The 24994-nt window shown below is 34.0% G+C and overlaps 1 protein-coding gene across 1 annotated transcript in view; it reads left to right on the top strand.

Moving 5' to 3' along the window:
* LOC134248162 (PAN2-PAN3 deadenylation complex catalytic subunit PAN2-like) overlaps nucleotides 1-14638 on the top strand; it is a 32985-nt gene extending 18347 nt beyond the window's left edge. Inside the window, exons 21-29 of the mRNA XM_062730585.1 lie at nucleotides 589-703; nucleotides 2559-2759; nucleotides 4505-4595; nucleotides 5571-5725; nucleotides 8789-8874; nucleotides 10535-10592; nucleotides 11952-12131; nucleotides 12650-12743; nucleotides 13987-14638. Of these exons, the coding sequence (XP_062586569.1) occupies nucleotides 589-703; nucleotides 2559-2759; nucleotides 4505-4595; nucleotides 5571-5725; nucleotides 8789-8874; nucleotides 10535-10592; nucleotides 11952-12131; nucleotides 12650-12743; nucleotides 13987-14213 (1207 nt within the window). The 3' untranslated portion in view covers nucleotides 14214-14638. The remainder of the gene's footprint in view (nucleotides 1-588; nucleotides 704-2558; nucleotides 2760-4504; nucleotides 4596-5570; nucleotides 5726-8788; nucleotides 8875-10534; nucleotides 10593-11951; nucleotides 12132-12649; nucleotides 12744-13986) is intronic.
* The last annotated feature ends 10356 nt before the right edge of the window (nucleotides 14639-24994 follow it).

The raw sequence follows: 24994 nt of genomic DNA, 5'->3' as shown, positions 1-24994 counted from the left end.
TATTTTTGAATGTGCAAGAAGGTGGTCTTCAGTATTATTAAGATTCCATTAATTTTTAGCTCACCCTAGTGAAGGCCAAAGTTAACTTTTCTGGTCAAAATTTGTTAAGAGTAGACATCTATAATTGTATATGCTCTGTTTGGCTTGGTATTTGGACATTTTTAAACTTGTTTGTAAGAACCATTTTGCACGAAGGACATGACCTCTTAGAGAAAGGGTGGGTGGATTGGGGGAGGTCAGGGGATAATAAATGCATTAAATTGTGTGAAAATACCCTTGAATCTCAGGACAAGAAATAAAAAACTTTAAATTAAAAAACCCTAAAAATATGTTAAACTGTGCAAATCATGCTACCCTTTACCCTCAACCCCAATCAAATGGATGGCAAGTATTTGATGGTTAAGATTTTTATAATGTATTTTATTATAAAAATTCTTAATAAATATGAACATACAATGTGACACAAGCTTCCTTGTGTTGCCTTGACCTTAATTGTTTATAACTATCAGAAGCGATGTTGAATGACAAAAAGCTATGTGACTCAGGTGAGCATTGTGGGTCATGGGCCTTTTTTTTACTTTTTCCTAGTGACCCCGCAGCACACAACTATGATGAGGACATCGACTGTCAATGGATTCCCCTAGGCTTAATGATGGACCTACATCCAGACGGAACTCTCAATGTAGAGGAGTACCCAGATGATGTAAGTTAACCTTGAAGGAAAGGTAAAGTTGTTACCTATAGCATGTATAGCCAACTTTAAAAAAATGTTCGGTTGCAGTCTCCTTACCAACTTGCAAAAAAAAGACCCGACTTAAAACTCTCTTTGACCTTTTGGAAACAATAAATTTCATTAATATGCATTCTGGAAAATAGTTTGTTTGTTTGTTTTTTTTTTTTGGAAAAATTCAGCATTGATGTTGAAATTTTGTGGAGAATTAATTCCTGCATACATGTGTACTTTTTTAAAATCCTGAGTCGGGAGAGGGCAAACAAACATTATTTAATGTTGGCCTTGCTGCTTTCAGCTCTCCAATTGATTGATTGAGTAGTGTGGGCTTTCAGCTCTCTGATTGGCTCAGCTCTCTGATTGGTTGAGTGTTATGTGTTTTCAGCTCTCTGATTGGTTTATTAGTACCGGTATGTGTTTTCCAGATCTGTTACCTGTACAGATTTCAGAAGAGCTGTATTTGCTTGCAATTGGTTGATCAATGTTTTCTTCAATTTTGAAGTGTCAATTTATCCAATTAACACTTAATTTATGATTCTGTTTATGCATTTTTAATTACATGTAATGAATGACTGAATTTCTTTAAGTTAATTGTACATGACTGTATAGAGCTTTTGCCCTCTAAATGCCCTGTAAGCAAAAGATATATTTTCCGGTATATACGTGTATAACTGCCTGTTGCCCAATTTGAGACTCGTATAAATCTTTTTTGTAATTTTCATTCAATTTGATAAAACTTCAATGAGGTAGTGTTTTAAAAATTAATAACTCTACTATACAGATTTTTAATGTATTACTTTAGCATTGTTTACATTTATTTCATGAATCACTAATTGTTTACAATTTTATTTCATGAATAACTAATTGTTTACATTTATTTCATGAATCACTAATCCAATGATTACAATATGTATTTATCATCCTAATCAATTGATGTTATTTAAAAATATGTGTGCTGTCTTATTGGCTACAAAAGTATAATTTCCTTTCAGGAGGCACTAGGAATTGCTTAATTATTATAAGAATCAGTTTTACACTGTATCACAACTTGATTGATTGTTTTATTAGGATACCCAAGTCAATAGATTTGTTGTTATCACCATACATGCATTTTTCACCTCTATAAACTTTATAACCTCAGTTGTCAATTTTATTTGGTATGGGGAAAATTGTCGATTTCAGGGATTACCCTTGTTTAGGACCCAAACCGTGAAAATTCATGTGCTATGAACTGTAAACCAATTATTATTTGTGTCATCTTTTATTTGCAAAATCAGTCTGAAACTTGCATTTAATTTTGGTGACCTAGGGAAAATTCTGTAAAACTACACAGCAAAATTTATGATTCGGGGCAGTAAATATTTGCCTAAGAAGGTCGCAGTACTTGTGGAAATTTATGACACGCAAAAAAACCCCCTGGTTTACAGTACTTAATATATTTCCTGAATCTACCATTCAGACTTCTTTTGATGTGGTGATTATTTGCAGGGTGTCTTTTTGTGCATGATTTTGACTCTTAATTAGAGCTTGGAGATATCATGTTTAGCAGTCAAACGATATATAAGTTTTTGAAAATTCTTCCTGAATGTCCTGTCTGAATTGATAATACACAATGAATATGTACCCTGGTAGTAAGCTTGCTTCTAGGTTGTAATGTTCATCCCCCTCCCTCTTTCCAATTTTGATTTCAGCTGGTTCAATTAATTCACAATTTAATTGTCACATTGACAGCTTCCACTTGTCTGTACTGTATACACAATTTCATCAGGGGCATAAAAAAATAAATTGAGGATTAATAACATTTTCTTTCCAACTTGTTTAATTTCAGCAACCAGTCCCTCGAGACGCTGCCCCGACAAGAAAGTATTACGAGATTTTGGCCGTGATTTATCACATCCGAGACGAGAAGACCGCTGGGAACTTGGTGACCTGTATTAATGTCGGGGAAACGTACCACCAAAGGAAGGAGAAAGTCACTTGTACCCAGTGGTACTTGTTCAATGATTTCTCCATCTTGCCAATAGAAAAGGTCAGTCATATTGCAAGGTTGACCACATCTTCATTTTTAAATACTGTAGAAGTACTTTTTTCCGTGTGGTATTATTTTACGCTATGTACGCAGTCACAATTTCTCCACGGAAATTTATCCCATCGTACTCAATATACGTATAAGGAATATAGTGAGAGTTCAAGAAATCTGCGTAATTTTCTACCTGCGGACTAAAGAGAAATAGAGATTCTGCGGAATTATGACACCGTGGAAAATAGTACGTCTACAGTAAGCTGAAAAATCACTTTTCATGTGCAAGAACTTCTTTTTTCACGTAATTATGAAAAAAGAATGTGCTCTTGAAAATTTCATTCTTGTGTTCATTTGTATCTTAAAAATTACAAAGAGAAGTAATCAAAATTTGTGAAAATGTGGTCTCTTGAATAATAAGTAAATGTCTTGACCATATCATGAAAATAAAGGTGTCGCAAAAAGTTGATGATCTAAAGAATTCATGCCCCAAAAATACAACTAGCTATAAAAGAATATTTGGCCATTTTCATGTTTTTGTTGTTAATTTGAAAAATGTTACCTTGGTCTGAAAATTGAAGAATTAAGTCAAACAGATCAAGATTTCATTTTCCTTCATTGATATTACTTGATTTTGCTCTTTATTCTAATACAAAATTACACATTCATTGATAAAATGTGATTTCATTAACTTGGAAATGATTAGTATGTAGAAACAACAGGCATACATTATAATGGCATCGAGCTCTTGTGCTCGAATGCCATTTAGCGGGTGCCCAGACTTTACATGACTGAATGTGTCAGTCCGTGTATGCATCTGCAAAAGAAAAAAAAACAATAAACATTAAAACAGCGATTTCTTTGAAAATTTTCACAATGAATAATAGCTTGAAAATAAAATTGCATCAATTATAATTACAAATTATTCTGTCACATAACAAAAATACCTTGTCCTATTTTCACACAAGAAAAACGTGAAAATTTCTCGCGGATGAAGTCCTAAAGAAAGGCTATGTTTGAATGACATATGAATGACATTTACGGAAGATAACCATGTACTCGCACACAACTTAATACTGTAGATCACTAATTATTCGCGACACCTTATTTTCGCGAGATAGTCATTGACTCATGATTAGAGATACAAAATTTTCACGAAGTGTGGTTATTGTTCTATATCATCTTAAGGAATACTATTATACGCGAGAATCAAATTTTCGCGAGCACACTGTCTCGCGTAATTACGCGACAATAAAGTTCTCGCGAATAAAAAGTGATTTACAGTAGGCAGTAAATAGCACAAAATATTAAATTAACACAAATGCTAGAAGATTAAAAGTTTGAATTTCTAAATCTAAACACTATTTTTACCATCTTAATAGGCAATAAATAGCACAATGCTAGAAGATTTAAAGTTTGAATAATATTCATTTAAAGTCAGTAAATCTTTAATAGTTCTATATTGACTGGAAAAAGACTAGAAAAAAGACGAGTAAAATATTCAGCATGAAGATGTTTCATGGTGTCTAGTCAGTTCAAACCCTGTTTTTTTCAGACCATATGGCATAATTATTGCTCTATTCTGTAACTTGGACATTTTGTTAAATACCTAACATATTTTTTTGTCACTCGAGTCACTCATGTGAAGTATCTGCTATCTTCTAATATAAAAAAAATGTTTGAAATTATTTTTCATGTTCGATGCCATTGAAACTTTCAGGCCTTGGATTATTTTTTATCTTTCATGCTTGTAGCATGAGGCCTGTGCTGTGAACATGGACTGGAAAGTTCCGTGTACGATTTACTTCAAGAGAAGACAGCTCACCAAATTCCATGATCTCACTGGTAAGCCATTAATACAGAAAGCTGTTAATGTGAAAGAGGAAGTTACAAGTAATTATGCCTGGGTCCAGATTATTTTAATTAACAATTATCTACTTTGTGCTAGAATTTCTCGGTGGCGTTAATTTTTCCGTGGGTTGGACATGATATTAGTAATGTTAACCCAGGAAGTGTCATTTTCTCAGTTTAACCCCATCAACTGAAAAACTGTGAAAATACATTGATAATGGAGAACAATTAGCACATCATAGATTAGTGTTCCAGATTGTAACCCCAACCACCCCCAAGTCCAATTCAGGGTTAGGTTTATGCCCCTGCCATAAAAGAGCTAAAGCATTTTCTGTGGAATCCCTAAGGCATTGAAGAATTTAATTTCAACCAAAAAGTAGGACTTAATTGTCTTTATACAAGTACTTAACAGTTGTTTTACATTTAATAACAGATACTAGTAGGTTGAGAATCATCAAACTTTGCCAGTTGATGCATCTTGTGTCTTTAGAGTGTACGTGTCTACCCAAAAGTAGGTCACCTTGACCTACTTTTGAAATTTCTTGGCCATTTTAAAATATTTCAGATACTAATTAGTTGAGAATCATCAAACTTTTTCAGTTGATGCTTCTTGTGTCTCTGGACTGAAGTGTGTCAACCAAAACGAAAATCATCTTTAATTACTTAATTTATGAATTTTTATTGGCTATGTTTGAATATTTCATGTAATACTTATTGGTTTAGTGTCTTGTCTCCTCAGTGTGTAACTAAAAAGTAGGTGAAAGTGACATAGATCAAAACTAATAAACTGCCACACAAAACAATTAAAGTGAAAATCTTTTCAGACATGCACTATTAAAGAAACATGTTTTTGTCAGAATAGACAAACTAGCAGATTGTACAGTGCAAGAAAAAGAATTAAATTAAATGTAAATCAATTCTGCTGGTTTCATTTTAGAGGGTTTTTCACTGCATTAATGAATCTTACAGTGACAAATCCTATCACCATCGATGTTCTGAGAGAAGAATTTGGATTGGTCAATCCAGCTAGCAGGAAGGTGACCTTTGACCCCCTCTCAGAAGATGAATTTCCACAGGAGGGAGATGTGGTTGCGCTGGATGCTGAATTTGTCTCACTTAATCAGGTATTCAATTATCATTTCTCCACTTACACACTGATACACCCCTGAAGGACTAGACAAATTAGATATTGGTTGGTTGGTTGTTTAACATCACTTGGGCAAATTTTTTGATTTACATTGAGATGCCTCCACTTGCTGTTAGAAGACTGTAAATTTTAGCCAAACTTGCCACAAAGTATCCTTGGGCCATTGAGCAGTGGGATTCAAGTTTGTTCCTCCAAAGGACCAACGTCTTGGAGAGGTTAAAAGCAGAATGTTGGGAATTAATGAAAATTTGGTGGCAATATTAAAAATAAAATGAAAAGATGAAAGTCTTATAGGGGTTCCTCATGTAGTGAAAAATAAATGCTCACTTTTAAAGGCCAAAAAAATTAGTAACTTGGTTCCAGCCCAAGTTTTATATAGAAATATATAGGAAAATTCTTTAAAAATCTTCTTCTCATGAAAAACAGCGCTAATTTTCATATTTATATTTTCAGGTAAATATAATTTCAAAACTAGCAACTTTTACATATATACAGGAAAATGCTTTAACATCGAGTGTAGAATGACAAAATAATTTATTTCCATGTTCAGGTAGTCTTTCTCTTTCAAATCTTCTACATCCTGATGATTTGTGTAATGAAACAATGGCATCCTAAAAACGAGTCGTTAAAATTAAAGGACCCAACAATTTATTGATGCATCTGGGTCAATTGCTTACGTAACACAACTAAATTAAACTGTTAAATATAAAAGCCATTTTCTATGATTTTATTAAACATTGTCAGCCTCTTGTATGACAGTCTTTGGTTTACCCACACTAAATTTCATACCTGCGAGGCGGAGCTTGACAGACTTCACCAATCGTAAGCCAGGATTGACGGAAAAATCAACAGATGGGGTTAAATTGATCGATTCCTCCACTACACACTGAAAAACCTTGAAGGACTAACAAATTAGATATTGGTTGGTTGTTGTTTATTCACTTGGGCAAATTTTCATTTACATTGACCTCCACTTGAAATCAATACCACAGTAACTTAATCTTGGGCCATTGAGCCTGTGATTTGATGGCCATATTTAAGATTTTAACTTGGCCAAAGGACCAGTCTTGGAGTTTGTCAGGTGTTACTGATTTCTAAATGTTGCAACAAATACAATTAGCAATATTAAATATATATTTTTTTGGGGTTGCCTTCAGAGAAATTTTATTTTATTTTAAAGGCCAAAAAATTAATAACTTGGTAATGCGCCCAGTTTTTGAAAAATAAATGTGGGAGGGAGGCAAATTTTTCCTTTTTTTTTTTTTAAAAAAAGAAAATATATAAATAATTTCAAAACTAGCAGCTTTCAAACAATAGTGCTTCAACATCGAGTGTAGAAATCAAAATAATTTCTTTCCTGCTTCTTTCTCTTTCATCTTCTACATCCTGATGATTCGTGTAATGAAACAATGGCATCCTAAAAACAATACATGTTAAACTTGCAGAGCCCAAAATTTTAGTGATGCATCTGGTCAATTGCTTATGTAACACAACTTATCTAAGTGTTTCAGCACTATAAATAGAGCTTATGATTTTATTAAACATTGTCAAATTCATCAGTCTTTGGTTTACCCACACTAAATCAAATCTGCGAATCTTGCTGACATCGGAGTTCTGAGGTTGAGGGAGCCGTCTCTGATAACGTTATTGATCGAGTTCTAGCATGAAAAACCTTCAGAACGCCCAACTTTGTATCATGGAAGTACATTCCCTCATGAATATGCACTGACTGAAATCAATACCACCATAACTTAATCTTGGCGCCTTATTATCCTATTTATTACCCCGTAACAAAAGCTGAAAATTATATCCTTGCTTGTCGTAAAAGGCGACTAATAGTATTCCTTGGATAAGTTTTTGCCCCGTATCAAATAGCAGGTGTGCAGCCCTTCACCGGCAATGGTGACGTCTCCATATCAGTGAAATATTCTGGAGAGGGACGTTAAACAGTATACAATCAATCAATCCTGTTTATTTGACGGCCATATTTACGATTTTAACTTGGCCAAAAGTTTGGATTATCTTGATGTTTGTCAAACGTTTTAATGATTTCTAAAATGCAGTCTAAATGTGGTCGGGAATTCCGGATTTTTTTTGGCACTGTAAGAGCGCATGAGAGAAATTTTATTTTATTCATTTGAGGATAAAAGTTGGTAATGCGCATTGTTGAATGAAATGCGGGCAGGCCTGAGAACCAAATTATTATTTTTTTAGGCCCAAAAATTAAAAAAGAAAACTGTTAATATTGCTAATACATGTAATAGATTACGAAGTAAATTTCTCCATTAAATTATGTAATCTCCTCTGTTGGGGGTTCAAGACAAATCAGTCCAACTGACCAAGGTGTGACTTCTCTAGCCTATTAGCATTCATGCTGAATGCTCAAAGTGTAAGAAATTTATATATTTAATCATGTTAATTGAATTTGTTTTGTACAATGTTTTCTATTATTGAAGCAAGCTCAAAAGTTCAGTCTCACCCTTTTTTTTTAAAATGAGAAATCTGTCACCTAATTATGCCACAGGGTCTGCCACATTAATTTCATTGGATATGTTGTTATACTAAAATTGAAAATCTCCCTTGAGATGGGGCACCCTGATTGTGTGTTTACAAGATTTTGATTCTAATCTTTAGTATTTTTATAGACTGTATAGAGCCAATCTTTAAAACTTAACAAAAGCTGAAAATTATATCAGATATCAAAATATACAAGGAATAATAGTATTTTGGATAAGTTTTTGGATCAAATAAAAAGTCGCAGAAGCTTGGGATTGGGAGGGGGGGTGGGGGGATTGTAATGCGCAATCCATTTGTCCTTGTGTTCTCTGTGAAGGAGAAAAATAATTTGACTTCAGTGATTCAACCATTAAGGAAGAATTTTATTTTAAATCTAAAACGAAAAAAAAGGAAGAAGAAAAGATGTGCACACACATTATAAATTTATCAGAATTCCTGTATTATATTGGAAAATACTGATTTGTTGTTTGTTCTCTACATTCACATTTTTGGCACATAAGAATCCTTCTCTTTGTTTTCTCAGGAAGAGTCCGAGCTGAGGAGTGATGGAACCCGCTCCATGATTAAACCGTCTCATCTTACGTGCGCGAGGATGACGTGTCTAAGGGGGTAAGTCCTCAACCACAAGTAAAATCCATCAATACTGTAGATTCCTAATTATACACGAGGAATTAATTTCGGCGTAATTTCGCGAGAAGCATCGCTCCAAAAAAAATATTACTCACTTTTATTTTGATGGTGCTGAAATCTCTGTAAATTCTGTTGATCAACCGCCCATACAGGAATTTTAATTCTCGCGATTTGACCTTAAAGAGCCACTTCACTAAAAAAGCACTCACGAAAAATAAGGAATCTACAGTATGTGATGATATTTCTTTTGCACACCTTTACTGTATAACATAATAATTTACAATCTCACATTTAAAAATTTCAACTGTTTATTAGTGTAAATATTTTCAATACTTTTAAAAGAATCCATAGTGTATCTGAATTTTTCTTAAGTCAGTACATGTCTATAACATGAAAAAAAAAAAGTCTGAATTATGGTTGAGATTTTAGGAGCTCTCCTGCGCTTAATGTTTATAACAGAAAGATTTTCTGATCACCTGTTGTCCCTGATCCATCCATCTGTCTGTCTGTCTGTAAACCTGTCACATTTTAATTTTCAAGTTAGTACAACTGTACAAAGCATTCTTGGATGAAGGGGAATTTAAATTGTGAAGATGAAGGACTAAGCCTCCTTCAAAGGGGATATAATCAGAAAAGACAAAAATAAGTTGGGATCATATAAAATTTATCCCCAACAAGCACTGAGCCAGAAAAGCTGAAACTTATGTGGAAGCATCCTTGGATAGTGTAGATTTTACATTGTTCAAATCATACTCCCAAGGGTAGGATGGGACCACGATATGGAATTGTGAGTTTTACATTGAAATGTAGAGGAAGAATATTTAGAATCTTCTCAAGAACCACTGGGCCAGAAAAACGTGAAACTTACATGTGTATGTGGAAGCTTCCTGAGGTAGTATAGATTTTAAATTGTTTGATCATCCCCCCTTGGGTAGTGTGGAGCCACAAAGAATATTACAAAGGTGAAATGCGGTGAAGAACAGCAGGGCCAAAGTTACACATGTGAGCATTGTTGCCTATTGGCCTCTTGTTATATTCCTAAATGCCATATTGCATTCCTTAAGAAAAATATCAATATGTGGAGGGCATATAACTACATGTCCATGTAGATTTAAGGAAATGAAATTGTGACTTTTAAAGATCAATAAAACCAACTGTAGTCTTTAACTGCATCATGTTCTTTTAATTAAACAGAATCCAGACACAGGGGCAACTGATCCGCTCTGTTCTCAGTTACTCATATGGGTAACAGGAAACAAGGAGGATAAGATACCCATGTGATTCCCCAAGACCCCCCCCCATGATGTACTTTCTCTGTTATTTTGGTATTCTTCCTAAACACCCTATTAGGAGAGAAACCCCAGATCCCCTCCTACTTGCCGATCAATCTCTACTATTTTAGCTCTTAGGAACAAACCAGGATTCAGATATATATATATAAAAATCTGCTTGCTATTCTCTTCCTTTTTTACAAGTAACGAAGAATTTAAAGCTGTGGTCATTCAGCATCAATGATTTTCCCTGTTTTTGTCAATACATGCATGAAAGATGTTTCAGAAACTTCGTTATCAATATTTGTGTAATTTACAATTGATTATCATTTATAATAATTTTCTTTTTTTCATTTCATTTGTTTTAGAAAAGGTGAGAAGAAGGGAATACCATTTATTGATGACTACATATCAACCCAAGAACAGGTAGATTTAAGAAATATTCACCTCAAAAATGATCATTTCATCCAATCATCTCCATTATTTATTCCACCTTAAAGGAAGGAATCTCTATGAGATTTCAACATGATGAAAAGTCACAGTAATTTAGAATTTGCTTAAAATTTTTGTGATTTGATATGCACTTGGTTGGACTAGAAAAATGGAAATATAAAAGGGTAACATAGTAACATAGATTAAAAAGTGGTTTGGACTTCCAAATGACCTCAATATATCCATGATGTTTTAGATTTATAAGTTCATTTGTTGAAAGAAGGACATTTTTAAGAAAATAAACTTATAGTTATGAGAAGTTGATCATGAATTTTTAATGAATGTTTTGGTGTTATGAAAAATTTACTTGGGATCAGGTTTAGAATCATTAAATTTTGTAAGTTGAGGCATCTTGGAGCCAACATATTTTTGAAAAAGTAGGTCACTGTGACTTGCATTTTGAATTTTGCAGTCATTTGCTTTCAAATTTTTTAAAAGGCATATTTTGAATACTTTCAGACCTATGATCATCAAACTTTGTCAGTTGATGCATCTTGGGTCTTCAAAAAACATTGACCAAAAAGTAGGTCATGGTGACCTACTTTTGACATTTTATAGCTATATTTAAGTATCTTAGCTAGGTACTTATTGGTTTTGAAGCATCAAACTTCGTCAGTTGATGCATTTTGGATTTTCAGAGATCTTAGGTACTTATTGGCATAGAATTTTTAAACTTTGTCTGACTCAGTTGAGGCATCTTGAGTTTTCAGTGAATGTTGACCAAAAATTAGGTCATGATGACCTACTTTTAAATATCTCAGGTACTTCTTGGCTTAGAAATATCAATCTTTGTCAATAAACGCATCTTAATTTCTCAGAAAATTTCAGGTCACTGTGACCTACTTGTGGTATTTTATAGATATATTGAAATATCTTCAGTCCTAACTGGCTAAGAATCATCACATTTTGCCAGTTGATGCATCTTGTGTCTTATTAACTTAGAGTTAGAGGCTTTAAGTAGAAGTGATAGTTTGTACAATTTATCAGAAGAGCGATTCAAGGCCCTTGGGCCTCTTGTTTTAAGTTAGTTGGCAGGGGATGCTCACTCCTCCATGGCACCTGATCCTCTGATGTTTTGGAGATCTGTGTTTGCTCTGCTCCAGCTTTATATTGTTGAATGAACTTTTGAGATTGTATACTGTTTGTTATCTCCACATAGTTCAATTCAAGGTCTTCACATCATCCATGTTTCCGCTTCTTTTACAATAGTTAAAAACTATTGCATAATGTACAATGGTACCATCAGCTGAAAATCTTAACTGGAAGAAATGCACTTTTATCTCTAACTTTCAGGTAGTGGATTATTTGACCCAGTGGTCAGGTATAAGTCCAGGTGACCTGAACCCAGAACTGTCCACTAAGCACCTGACCACACTGAAGTCCACGTATGTCAAGCTCCGATACCTAGTAGACACGAAGGTTGTGTTTGTTGGACACGGGCTGAAGAAGGACTTCAGAGTCATCAATATTACTGTGAGTGATAAACTCATATACACTGAACTTAGTTTTGAGCCAATCAAGTCCTATTTATTTCCTTAGCAGGGCATCTTAAATATTACTGTGAGTAAAGAACGCATATACACTGAACTTACTATTGAGCCAGTCAAGTCCCTTTTTATTTCCTTAGTCGGTCAACTGAAACTGAAGTAAAAAAAATTTTGACATTCATTCTTATTCGATTTAAATCTACTATCTACCGATATTAAAAACTAAAATTGCGGTTACCTTTCACAAAAAGATTCTAAAACTTTTGCTACAAAGTTAAGATAGCTTGTGCATGTGTGCATGAGTAGAGTTTCACAATTAATAATTAATACCATTATATGTAACATGCAATTTGTAAGGAGATGCTCTGCTCTGCAGTGCCCTTGTTTCTTGAGTATGTTGTCCAATATATTTTTCTGTGGAATTAGTCCAGACTTTTTAACAGCCTTTGTTTGTATCTGGACTTAATTTAATTTTAAGCTGTAAATTATCTCTGATTTTAACAGGTTCCTAAGGACCAGATTGTAGACACTGTACAGCTGTTTTATATTCCACGACAGAGAATGATCTCACTGAAATATTTGGCCTGGTATTTTCTCAGTAAGTAGTGTTACTTTATACCAAGACAGAGAATGAATAAATATCTAAATATTATAAACTGTATATATATAATTATATATAAATATATGATATATAAATATTTAATATTGAATCTTGAGTCTTGGGGAACATCAACCAAAAATCAGGTCACTGTAGTAGTAGGTTGACTTATTGGGGGGGGGGGGGGGGGGCAAAAATATGCAATATACCGCATATAGTTCTTTCAATAAACCTTATGAAACAAGCCATTTTAAACAGTAAACACCCAGTAGAAAATACACGAAGTGAGAACATGTGCACACTTTAAGTTACCTCCAATAAATAAAGTAGGCTCACTTGTAAAAGTACTCTGAGAGGTTAAAAGTATGTAGAATACAAGAGATTGGACAAAAATAGGTTTGATTTCAGAAAAGACATTGAACGTGATTTGAAATTGAAAGATCAAAAAACTCTTCTTTTTTTTATGTCCCTTTAAAATTTGTTTTGTATTTAAATGAATAAATGAATTAAAAATAGTCTCATTTATATTGCTTTTAGCAATCCAAACAAACCCTCTCAGTGAGGTGTCTGACCGGTGAACAAAATGTTGGACTACTATGAAATTATAATTTTACATCGCACTTTATTCCTAAATGCTGGCAGGATAATCTGTATACCGTATAAGCAGAATTTTAGTGAGGATTTAATTTTGGCATTATTAGCTAGGTCGCTGAGATCGCTAAAATTGTATATCGCTAAAAAATGAATTGCATTTTACTTGTGATAGCTTTTTTAGGGAACATTTTAAAATCATTAAAATTGCATCTCGCTTAAACATGTTTAAATGAAATACCAATTTTACAGGACAAATCGCTAAATTTGTGTCTTGCTAAAATTTCAACTTATACGGTAATTTTAGCTCATCTGAGTGGATTTAAGGCTCATTTGAGCTTTTCTGATTGAATATCGATATCATTAAAAATGAACTAATCTTTGACATGAAGAAGCTTGTGCAAATCATAATCTCATTTTTGGGGTAGGGCCACAACATAATTTTTACATTATTATATGAGAGAAAAAAAATAACGTCAAATCTCTAAGAGCTGTGATAAGTTATATATTTGGAAGCATTCTCAGGTAGTGTATAGATAAAAGTTTGTACAAAACAGGCCTCCATCTCCCGACTCTGTTAAAGGAGGGAGGAGTATAGAGGGCCTACCAATGTTTTTAAAGTTTTCTGTTTTAAATTGTTTTGCATTTATAGAAACAAAAATTCAGTCGTCTACCCACGACTCTGTAGAAGACGCCAACACGGCTCTACAGCTGTATGACAAATATCAGGAAGTGGCCAGCGAGGGCAGCGACAAAATCAGGGCAGTCATCAAGGAAATGTACGACGTCGGCCGGAAGGACCAGTGGAAGATCCCCGACGTGGACGACACAGAAAACCCTCTGGACATGCTCCAGTTCCCAGGGAACAACAACCAATAGGGAATTTGTTGTCATGCTTGAGTGCACATGACACAGAAACCTCCATAACATGCTCTCCAATTCTAAGAAAACAACACATTGGTAGATAAGAAAGCATCATGGAGGTCACACAAATTTTATTTTGTTTTGTAGTTCAAATGGAGTATATATTAATAATCTTGCATATGAATGTGTCTCAGCTGGAGTATTTTTCGCATCTAGTATGATTTTACTCAGATAACCTGACTAAAAAAAAGTATTCTAACTCTTTTAAAGGTTTCAAAATTTGGTTTTTGTTGTGTGTCAAATTTTGAAATAGGTTGTTAGCAAAATACATAATTTTAGCCTAATTAGTTTTGATATACATATAAAATTATACCTGTATATAATTTGAATTGTATTCTGTGTCAAGATCTGTAAATCAAATAAAGATTTATACAAATCTGTAATGTAATTAAGTGGTCTGAATTTAATTTTTTTAGGCCCCCCTTCGAAGAATGGAGGGCATATTGCTTTGCTGCTGTCTGTCGGTTGGTCTGTCTGTCGGTCCATTTAGTTTCCGGTTATTTTCTTCACAACCATTGCACATACTGAAATGAAATTTAGTATACAGATTTATCAGGTAAATATCTAGGTCAAGTTCTGTTTTGGGTACGATCGCACCGTTTTTGACAGAGTTATGCCCCTTGGACTTAGAAAAATTCCACTTATTTACAGTTTCCGTTCATTTTCTTCACAGAGGTTGCACATACTGAAATGAAATTTGGTATACAGATTTATCTGGTAAATATCTCGGTCAAGTTCTTTTTTGGATACGATCGCACCATTTTGACAGAGTTATGCCCCTTGGACTTAGAAAAATTCCACTTATTTACAGTTTCTGTTCATTTTCTTCACAGAGGTTGCACATACTGAAATGAAATTTGATATACACATTTATCATAAGAATATCTAGCTCAAGTTCTGTTTAGGGTATGATCAAGCCATTTTGTACAGAGTTATGCCCCTTGGACTTAGTAAAATTCCACTTATTTGTATTTAAAGTTCATTTTCTTCATTTTCTTTGCAGAGGTGGCACATATTGAAATGAAATTTAGTATACAGATTTATCAGCTGAAAATCTAGGTCAGTTTCTGTTTTGGGTACGATTGCGCCATTTTTGTTAGAGTTATGCCCCTTCAACCTAGAAGAATTCTTATTTACAGTTTCCATTCATTTTCTTCACAGAGGTTGCAAATACTGAAATGAAATTTGGTATACAGATTTATCAGGTGAATATCTAGGTCAAGTTCTGTTTTGAATACAATTGCACTATTGTTGTCAGAGTTATGCCCCTTGGACTTAGAAAAATTCCACTTATTTGCAGTTTCCGTTCATTTTTCTCATTGTCTTTGCAGAGGTGGCACATATTGAAATGAAATTTAGCATACAGATTTATCAGCTGAATATCTAGATCAAGTTCTGTTTTGGGTACGATCGCAGCATTTTTGATGGAGTTATGCCCCTTGGACTTGGAAAAATTCCAATTTGGGGGAGGGGGGGCATAAGTGTTTTACAAATATCTCTTGTTTAAAGTGAAATGATGACAAAAGAATGACAGAAAGTAACTCTATGATTTATACTGTATACATGTCTAAATTTGCTATTGTCAACTTCCCTTGTGTATGTAGTTATGGACTTGTGCGAGAAGCACTGACTTTTACAGTTGATGTTTTACTTCGAATTTTTAAATCTATATCATGTATGAATATACAGAATTGATAATAGATTTAAAAAAAACCTTTGTTCTGGTCATAGGTATGGTGCTAGGGGCAGGAGTTAAGAATATGGTGGTTGCTGTTTTCTTCAAGGGCTGTTTAAATGTGCTTTGAAATAACCTGTTATTTTTGTTTAATTAAATGTTGAGTTAAACATTTATATTGTGAAAGAGCTTCTGTACATTGTCCCAGTGTAAAAGTAAGCCATCAACTGTAAAAGTCAGTGCTCCTTTCAAAAGTCCAGTACAGATGTACCTGTATCAACTGTATGGAGTTTATTTCTCCAAGTTCATATGCAAGAAGAGCATCTATTTATGAACCTTTTTTCAACGAGGCAAAATTTTGTCCAACGTTGATAAGAAAATCAGAAGTCTAGTTTAAAGTAATCATTTCCTTACAACCAAGGTGAATAACCATATCTATATTGGATTCCAAAACTTCATAAAAATCCTTACAAACAAAAATACGAAGCAACCCAGCAGGCACACAACATTGAATAAACTTTGAATCAACGTTGTTTTTCTATGCTGATTCAACATTGATTTTATGTTAGATTTTGAAAATTTGTATCAACGTTGAAGTCTTAACATTGAATCAACATTGATAATCAACGTTAATTATATGTTGAAAAACAGTTGATTCAACATTTCAATTATTTATTTTGGAAAGGGGGGTGTCATATAGTAATTATATACTTAATAAAACTTTCAACCGTTTTATTGCACGGTTGCTAATATGCCTTAATAATATTGTTGAAGGGATAGCGACCCTCTGATAAGACAGATAACTTTCAGAGTACAAAATAGTAATACTACTCATAGTTTTTTTAATCAGTTTCCTGAGACCTCTGAGTGGTCAATTTGATGAGATCAAACTTGTGATGGAAACATTACTTTCTATTTCTTTTGCAAATTTCTTTGTAATTGTTTTATTATATTTAACAATAAAACATTTAAATCCAAAATCAAATGCGGTATAAACTGAATAAGTTGTGTCTTTTTAAGTACCATTTTAAAAGTGGTTTAATATTTCAAGTACTTAATACAGTATCTTAATTAGAATGACTTTTTTTCACATGAAGAATAATTTAGAAGAAAGATAACTCCTCATCACAAATATATTTTTTTTCTTACAACCACATACAACATTGTGAATTTCTGACTTAGGAAACATCGCTCCATGATGTTTTCTAACATGATTTAAATAGGTATAATAGTAAGTATTATTTTCATATGCACCCCATATAATATATTTAATGTTGTGGTAATAAAATCGTTTCTCTTTCTATTCTCTGTGATCAATTTCTTCATTTCATGATCTACACATAAAAATCATTTCTGAAAAAATAAGCAGCGCTTTATTCTTCAAACTATTTTCCATATGGTTCAAATGTTATTGTTGTTTATGAAAAACAATATTACAAATTTAAAACTTTCTAAGGTGAAATTTATAGCAGAGGGTCGGAACCCTTTTAAATGTAAACATAAAGTATATCACTACATGAAAAAATAAATATATTGTAAACAGTAAGTGTTTAATTTCCTTCTTAATTCGTACTTTGGCAAATTCGTACTGAATTCATATTTTTTATTGAATGTGTAAAATTCCTATATTTACCTTTTTTGGTTAGTTATAATTGTTAGTAATGATATACGGTAATGCGACTTTGTCAAGTCCGACCTCGTTATGGTTCGACAGTGTTATAGTCCAACACTATCATAGTCCAAATTATCTATCAGCGAAAAATAGGATTGGCCCCCTCAGCGAAAATCCGACGTTGAATCAATGTTAGCAATTCAACTCAATTTGAATTCAATGTTGATTCAACGTTAAATTTCCAACGTTGAAAAGTCAACGTTGAATCAACATTGTATCTAGATTTATCAACGTCTAAACCCAGCTTCAACTAATATTCAACGTTTAAACAACGTTGTGTGCCTGCTGGGAAAAGTTTTAGTAAATGTTCTACTAAGCCTTTTCTTTACTCCTCACTAAAGTTTAACAGTATTGATTGATTGATTGTATATTGTTTAACGTCCCTCTCGAGAATTTTTCACTCATGGAGATGCTACCACTTGCCTGTGGAAAGCTGCAAATTTTGTAAGTCACATGGAGTAGATCCAGTATGACAAGGAGTCCAAACAAAGTAAGTCACATTGAGAAAATCAGACAAGTTAAATCAGTATGACAAGGAGTCCAAACAAAGTAAGTCACATTGAGTAGATCAGACAAGTTAAATCAGTATGGCAAGGAGTCCAAACAAAGTAAGTCACATTGAGTACATCAGACAAATTAAATCAGTATGACAAGGAGTCCAAACAAAGTAACCCACAATGAATAGATCAGACAAGTTAAATCAGTATGACAAGGAGTCCAAACAAAGTAAGTCACATTGAGTAGGTCAGACAAGTTAAATCAGTATGACAAGGAGTTCAAACAAAGTAAGTCACACTGAGTAGATCAGACAAGTTAAATCAGTATGACAAGGAGTCCAAACAAAGTAAGTCACACTGAGTAGATCAGACAAGTTAAATCAGTGTGACAAGGAGTCCAAACAAAGTAAATCACATTGAGTAGATCAGACAAGTTAAATCAGTGTGACAAGGAGTCCAAACAAAGTAAGTCACATTGAGTAGATCAGACAAGTTAAATCAGTGTGACAAGGATTCCAAACAAAGTAAGTCACATTGAGTAGATCAGACAAGTTAAATCAGTGTGACAAGGAGTCCAAACAAAGTAAATCACATTGAGTAGATCAGACAAGTTAAATCAGTGTGACAAGGAGTCCAAACAAAGTAAGTCACATTGAGTAGATCAGACAAGTTAAATCAGTGTGACAAGGAGTCCAAACAAAGTAAGTCACATTGAGTAGATCAGACAAGTTAAATCAGTGTGACAAGGAGTCCAAACAAAGTAAGTCACATTGAGTAGATCAGACAAGTTAAATCAGTGTGACAAGGAGTCCAAACAAAGTAAGTCACATTGAGTAGATCAGACAAGTTAAATCAGTATGGCAAAGAGTCCAAACAAAGTATGTCACATTGAGTAGATCAGACAAGTTAAATCAGCATGGCAAGGAGTCCAAACAAAGTAAGTCACACTGAGTAGGTCAGACAGGTTAAATCAAACAAAGTAAGTCACATTGAGTAGATCAGACAGGTTAAATTAAACAAAGTAAGTCACATTGAGTAGATCAGACAAGTTAAATCAGTATGACAAGGAGTCCAAACAAAGTAAGTCACAATGAGTAGGTCAGACAAGTTAAATCAGTATGACAAGGAGTCTAAACAAAGTAAGTCACATTGAGTAGATCAGACAAGTTAAATCAGTATGACAAGGACTCCAAACAAAGTAAGTCACATTGAATAGATCAGACAAGTTAAATCAAACAAAGTAAGTCACATTGAGTATATCAGACAAGTTAAATCAAACAAAGTAAGTCACATTGAGTATATCAGACAAGTTAAATCAGTATGACAAGGAGTCCAAACAAAGTAAGTCACACTGAGTAGATCAGACAAGTTAAATCAGTATGACAAGGAGTCCAAACAAAGTAAGTCACATTGAGTAGCTCAGACAAGTTAAATCAAACAAAGTAAGTCACACTATGTAGGTCAGACAGGTTAAATCAGTATGACAAGGAGTCCAAACAAAGTAAGTCACATTGAGTAGATCAGACAAGTTAAATCAGTACGACAAGGAGTCCAAACAAAGTAAGTCACATTGAGTAGATCAGACAAGTTAAATCAGTGTGACAAGGGGTCCAAACAAAGTAAGTCACATTGAGTAGATCAGACAAGTTAAATCAGTATGACAAGGAGTCCAAACAAAGTAAGTCACATTGAGTAGATCAGACAAGTTAAATCAGTATGACAAGGAGTCCAAACAAAGTAAGTCACATTGAGTAGATCAGACAAGTTAAATCAGTATGACAAGGAGTCCAAACAAAGTAAGTCACATTGAGTAGATCAGACAAGTTAAATCAGTGTGACAAGGAGTCCAAACAAAGTAAGTCACATTGAGTAGATCAGACAAGTTAAATCAGTATGACAAGGAGTCCAAACAAAGTAAGTCACATTGAGTAGATCAGACAACTTAAATCAAACAATGTAAGTCACTCTGAGCAGGTCAGACAAGTAAAATCAGTATGACAAGGAGTCCAAACAAAGTAAGTCACATTGAGTAGATCAGACAAGTTAAATCAGTGTGACAAGGAGTCCAAACAAAGTAAGTCACATTGAGTAGATCAGACAAGTTAAATCAGTATGACAAGGAGTCCAAACAAAGTAAGTCACATTGAGTAGATCAGACAAGTTAAATCAAACAATGTAAGTCACTCTGAGCAGGTCAGACAAGTAAAATCAGTATGACAAGGAGTCCAAACAAAGTAAGTCACATTGAGTAGATCAGACAAGTTAAATCAGTATGACAAGGAGTCCAAACAAAGTAAGTCACATTGAGTAGATTAGACAAGTTAAATCAGTATGACAAGGAGTCCAAACAAAGTAAGTCACATTGAGTAGATCAGACAAGTTAAATCAGTGTGACAAGGAGTCCAAACAAAGTAAGTCACATTGAGTAGATCAGACAAGTTAAATCAGTATGACAAGGAGTCCAAACAAAGTAAGTCACATTGAGTAGATCAGACAAGTTCAATCAGTACGACAAGGAGTCCAAACAAAGTAAGTCACACTGAGTAGATCAGACAAGTTAAATCAAACAAAGTAAGTCACATTGAGTAGATCAGACAAGTTCAATCATTACGACAAGGAGTCCAAACAAGGTAAGTCACTCTGAGCAGGTCAGACAAGTTAAATCACTATGACGAGGAGTTCAAACAACGTAAGTCACATTGAGTAGATCAGACAAGTTAAATCAGTATGACAAGGAGTCCAAACAAAGTAAGTCACATCGAGTAGATCAGACAAGTTAAATCAGTATGACAAGGACTCCAAACAAAGTAGGTCACATCGAGTAGATCAGACAAGTTAAATCAGTATGACAAGGAGTCGTAACAAATTAAGACACATTGAGTAGATCAGACAAGTGAAATCAGTATGACACAGAGTCCAAACAACGTAAGTCACACTGAGTAGATCAGACAAGTTAAATCAGTATGACAAGGAGTCTAAACAAAGTAAGTCACATTGAGTAGATCAGACAAGTTCAATCAGAATGACAAGGAGTCCAAACAAAGTAAGTCACATTGAGTAGATCAGACAAGTTAAATCAGTAAGGCAAGGAGTCCAAACAAAGTAAGTCACATTGAGTAGATCAGACAAATTAAATCAGTATGACAAGGAGTCCAAACAAAGTAAGTCACATCGAGTAGATCAGACAAGTTAAATCAGTAAGGCAAGGAGTCCAAACAAAGTAAGTCACATCGAGTAGATCAGACAAGTTAAATCAGTATGACAAGGAGTCGCAACAAATTAAGACACATTGAGTAGATCAGACAAGTGAAATCAGTATGACGCGGAGTCCAAACAACGTAAGTCACACTGAGTAGATCAGACAAGTTAAATCAGTATGACAAGGAGTCTAAACAAAGTAAGTCACATTGAATAGATCAGACAAGTTCAATCAGAATGACAAGGAGTCCAAACAAAGTAAGTCATTCTTAGCAGGTCAGACAAGTTAAATCAGTATGACAAGGAGTCTAAACAAAGTAAGTCACATTGAGTAGATCAGACAAGTTCAATCAGTACGACAAGGAGTCCAAACAAAGTAAGTCACAATGAGAAGATCAGACAAGTTAAATCAGTATGGCAAGGAGTCCAAACAAAGTAAGTCACAATGAGTAGATCAGACAAGTTAAATGAAACAAAGTAAGTCACATTGAGTAGATCAGACAGGTTAAAATCAGTATGACAAGGAGTCCAAACAAAGTAAGTCACATTGAGTAGATCAGACAAGTTAAATCAGTAAGGCAAGGAGTCCAAACAAAGTAAGTCACATTGAGTAGATCAGACAAGTTAAATCAGTAAGGCAAGGAGTCCAAACAAAGTAAGTCACATTGAGTAGATCAGACAAATTAAATCAGTATGACAAGGAGTCCAAACAAAGTAAGTCACATCGAGTAGATCAGACAAGTTAAATCAGTAAGGCAAGGAGTCCAAACAAAGTAAGTCACATCGAGTAGATCAGACAAGTTAAATCAGTATGACAAGGAGTCGCAACAAATTAAGACACATTGAGTAGATCAGACAAGTGAAATCAGTATGACACGGAGTCCAAACAACGTAAGTCACACTGAGTAGATCAGACAAGTTAAATCAGTATGACAAGGAGTCTAAACAAAGTAAGTCACATTGAGTAGATCAGACAAGTTCAATCAGTATGACAAGGAGTCCAAACAAAGTAAGTCACATTGAGTAGATCAGACAAGTAAATTCAGTATGGCAAGGAGTCCAAACAAAGTAAGTCACAATGAGTAGATAAGACAAGTTAAATGAAACAAAGTAAGTCACATTGAGTAGATCAGACAGGTTAAAATCAGTATGACAAGGAGTCCAAACAAAGTAAGTCACATTGAGTAGATCAGACAAGTTAAATCAGTATGACAAGGACTCCAAACAAAGTACGTCACATTGAGTAGATCAGACAAGTTGAATCAGTATGACAGGGACTCCAAACAAAGTAAGTCACACTGAGTAGATCAGACAAGTTAAATCAGTATGACAAGGACTCCAAACAAAGTGAGTCACATTGAGTAGATCAGACAAGTTAAATCAGTGTGACAAGGAGTCCAAACAAAGTAAGTCACATTGAGTAGATCAGACAAGTTAAATCAGTATGACAAGGAGTCCAAACAAAGTAAGTCACATTGAGTAGATCAGACAAGTTAAATCAGTATGACAAGGAGTCTAAACAAAGTAAGTCACATTGAGTAGATCAGACAAGTTAAATCAGTATGACAAGGAGTCTAAACAAAGTAAGTCACATTGAGTAGATCAGACAAGTTAAATCAGTATGGCAAGGAGTCCAAACAAAGTAAGTCACATTGAGTAGATCAGACAAGTTAAATCAGTATGGCAAGGAGTCCAAACAAAGTAAAAAATTTTGTGTCAAACTAAGATTTTAAACAGAGATGCTTTTTTTGATCTTGACCCTTGACCTAGAAACTTTGTTCAAGGTCACTGCATATCCACTGTCCAGTGGTATTCTGTGAGTGAAGTACGAGCAACATTGGACCAAGGGGAAAGGAGATATGCTCCCGACAAGGATTTGACAAAAAAATTCTGTTATGACCTTGACCTAAGATCTAGAAAATGGTTCAAGGTCACTGTACACCCTTTACCCAAAGACACTCTGTGGGCGAAGTATGAGTCAGATTGGGTCCAGGAGAGAGAAAATATGCCCCAGACAGGAATTTAAACAGAGAGGCTTTTCTGACCTTGACCCTTGACCTTGAAATCTTATTCAAGGTAACTGCACAGCCATTGTCTAGTAGCACTCTGTAAGTTAAGTATGAGCAACACTGGACCAAGGGTAGAGAAGATATGCTCCTGACAAGGATTTTGAAAAAAATGCTATTACCTTGACCTTAGACCTAGAAACATGTTTCAAGGTCACTGCACACCCTTTACCCAAAGATAGTTTGTGGATGAAGTATGAGCCAGATTGGGTCAAGGAGAGAGAAGATAAGAGATCTCGGACGGACAGACGGACGGACAGCCTGATCACTATAGGGCGCCTGCCGAGCGGGGCCCTAATTATGTATCTTTAAAGTGTAGTTTACTTGTATTCCAAATTATATTGAAATCAGACCAAAATTATAGGAGAAGCGTTTTAAAGGACTTTCACATAAATTTCTATTTTTAGTAACCATGTCAACACCGACCATCAAAATGAAAAAAAAACCGATGCACTAAATAATGTATCATAGTGTAGTATACTTTGTGCCGAGTTTTGTTAAAATCGAACCCAAAACTGTAGGAGGAGTAGCATTTTAAAGGAATTTCTCAGAATTTTCTATTTTTAGTAACCATGGCAACACGTTCATCGAAATCAAAAACCGATGCACTAAATTATGTATCTTAGTGTAGTCTACTTGTGTGCCAAGTTATATTAAAATCAGACCCAAAACTGTAGGAGTAGTACATGTAGCATTTTAAAGGAATTTCTCAGAAATTCCTATTTTTAGTAAATATGGCAATACTACGACGGCGTATTCGTGCCATTTTAACAATGTAGAAATTTTTTTTTAAATCGTTTGAACGATTTAAGTAAACGTTTTTACGATTTAATAAATAGTTTGTACAATTTAATAAATCGTTTGTACAATTTAATCAATCGTTTGTACAATTTAATAAATCGTTTGTACAATTTAATAAGTCGTTTGTACGATTTAATAAATTGTTTGTACAATTTAGTAAATCGTTTGTACAATTTAATCAATCGTTTGTACAATTTGTTTGTTAAATCGTTTGTACAATCTATTAAATCGTACAAACGATTTATTAAATTGTACAAACGATTTATTAAATTGTACAAACGATTTATTAAATCGTACAAACGATTTATACAAACGATTTAATAAATTGTACAAACGATTTATTAAATTGTACAAACGATTTAATAAATTGTACAAACGATTTATTAAATCGTACAAACGATTTAATAAATTGTACAAACGATTTAATAAATTGTACAAACGATTTAATAAATCGTACAAACGATTTAAAAAAAAAAAAAAAAAAACATTATTAAAATGGCACGAATACGCCGTCGTACAATACTATTCATCGAAATCAAAAACCGATGCACTAAATTATGTTTCTAAGTGAAGTCTACTTGTATGCCATGATAACTATATTGAATCAGACCAAAACTGTAGGAGGATCAGCATTTTAAAGGAATTTCATAGAAATTTTTATTTTTAGTAACCATGGCAACACCCGTTCATCGAAATGAAAAAGCGACGCACTAATATATATGGCACGCCAAATTCACAAAAATGAGAAAATCATAGTTTCACAATTGATAAACTAGGTTTATCGACTGTAAACTATAGTTTACAAACCGTAAACTATAGTTAACGAT

The sequence above is a fragment of the Saccostrea cucullata genome, unplaced genomic scaffold (genome assembly GCF_032062105.1).
Source record: "Saccostrea cucullata isolate Sc308-1 unplaced genomic scaffold, CSIRO_AGI_Scuc_v1 ctg1130, whole genome shotgun sequence".
NCBI lineage: Eukaryota > Metazoa > Mollusca > Bivalvia > Ostreida > Ostreidae > Saccostrea > Saccostrea cuccullata.
The sequence above is the reverse complement of the archived record's forward strand: the minus strand, read 5'-3'. Positions and strand labels throughout refer to the sequence as shown.